This window comes from Pan troglodytes, chromosome 22, assembly GCF_028858775.2.
Source record: "Pan troglodytes isolate AG18354 chromosome 22, NHGRI_mPanTro3-v2.0_pri, whole genome shotgun sequence".
Lineage (NCBI taxonomy): Eukaryota > Metazoa > Chordata > Mammalia > Primates > Hominidae > Pan > Pan troglodytes.
The window spans coordinates 31,160,332-31,162,045 of record NC_072420.2 but is presented as its reverse complement, the minus strand read 5'-3'; the positions used below and the strand labels follow the sequence as shown (position 1 = coordinate 31,162,045).

The 1,714-nt window shown below is 42.0% G+C and overlaps 1 protein-coding gene across 1 annotated transcript; it reads right to left on the bottom strand.

Moving 5' to 3' along the window:
- Positions 1–262: 262 nt before the first annotated feature.
- LOC470068 (keratin-associated protein 13-1) lies at positions 263–1,061 on the bottom strand. Its single transcript, XM_525452.4, has one exon. It carries the CDS (start codon positions 1,059–1,061, stop codon positions 480–482), a length of 582 nt encoding a protein of 193 aa, XP_525452.4. The 3' UTR covers positions 263–479.
- Positions 1,062–1,714: the final 653 nt, after the last annotated feature.

Sequence of the window (1,714 nt, the reverse complement as noted above, 5' to 3'; positions counted from 1 at the left end):
CACTACCTGTAGTTTGAATAACAAAAATCTCTGAGGCCCCCAAAAGTTTGTCTGAATCGCAAACTTCATATGATTTTGAAACCTGTTCCTATATATATACACCAATTGTTTCATAATAATTGCCTAATACATCACAACCAAAACCCTAGCAATATAAAACCACCACAAACATAGCTGAATATGAGACCAATGGATTTATTGGATTAAAATGATTTGACTTTTTATACAATTGTGGAAGAAAATCGAATAATATAAATTCTACTTTTAATGTGTATTTCAAGATTTATTTTGAGCTAGTTCTCCAATTACAGTTTTTCAGATGAAGCCTGCCAGCCAGTATTTGGGGCCAAAGACAAACTGAGAACTTGATAATTATAGAATAAGAGGCTAATTCTTTCTGTACATGATGAAGACAATAAAGGTTACGAGTAGAGGCATTGAAGGCATTAGCCAACAAAATTAGCAATTTAACAAGATGATCAATAGTAGAAGCCTGATCCACAAGTTGGTCTGTAGCAAGAAGACTGGCAGCTCCTAGAAGCCAAGTAGGTTGGGTGGCAGAATCCAACGCCATAGCCCAGGGAAGGGAAGCCACAGCCTCCATAACCCAGGGATCTGAAGCCACTGGACCCACAGCCCACTGAGTAGCAGCTCCTCGATCCATAGCCCAGGGAGCAGCAGCTGCTGGATCCAAAGCCTAGAGACCCAGAGTAAGTTGTCTGGCAGGGACTGCAGAGCAAGGAGGTTCTGGGACGGTAGCAGGAGGTCTGGCAGGGGCTGGACTCCACATAGGACGTCTGGCAGCTGGTGGGCTCCCAGCAGGTCTGCTGACAGCCCCTATAGAGAGAGGAACCCAGCTGGCAGGTGCTGGGAGAGCAGAGGTCAGTGCTGTAGACCTGGTTGCTGGGGTAGGAAAAGCCACAGGAGGAGGCTGGGTAGTGCAGGTAGCCACCACAGGAGCGGGAGGAGAAGTTTCCAGAGCAGCAGTTGTAGGACATGTTGATGGGAGATGTGAGTTCAGCTGAGTTACACTGAGAAGATTCTGAGTTTGCATGCCACATCTGGACAGGACCATTTATGTACATTCAGCCGTGGGTGTGGCACCTTACAGGGTCATCCTTCACACATTTGAGCTCCCACATTTCATATAAGCAACTTAGTAATCTTCTTTGTCATTGCAGTTAACTAACACCCTTCATCTTATATTTATGGAAGAACTCCTTTTGTTTTTACAGCTCTGCGTCAATGAAATGCATTTATATTACAAATGCTATGACAGTATGTGATTAGTCCCTACTCCATTATGTCCAGGAAAACCCCTCTTATTTTCTCTGCCCATGATTTATACATCTGCTCCTGTTTTGGCTGGGAAATTCTTTCTGTCTTGGGTGGGGATAGCTATGTATTCATCTTTTTTCGTCAGTGGCCTAGAGGCAGAAATCTTATTGTTCACACTCTCCAAAATAGTTTGCCATCTGTTATTTACTATAATCAGTGCTTGTAAGTCCAGTCTCGAGGGCCTATATAAAAGTAAGCCAAAGGAATTGGGAGATAACTAGACATAGATATCATCTTGAACAATTTTTTAAAAAAAATTAGTATTTAGAAAAAAGAAATCAAAACAAAAGCAAAAAATAAATAAATACAAATACAACAATAAGGACCCATGTGAAAAAAAGCAAAGTAGAAGACACTGCTGAGATGAGGTAGGAAA

Coding starts and splice junctions, on each gene's coding strand:
- LOC470068 (XM_525452.4), bottom strand. CDS start 1,061: ATGTGGCATGCAAACTCAGAATCTTCTCAGTGTAACTCAGCTGAACTC.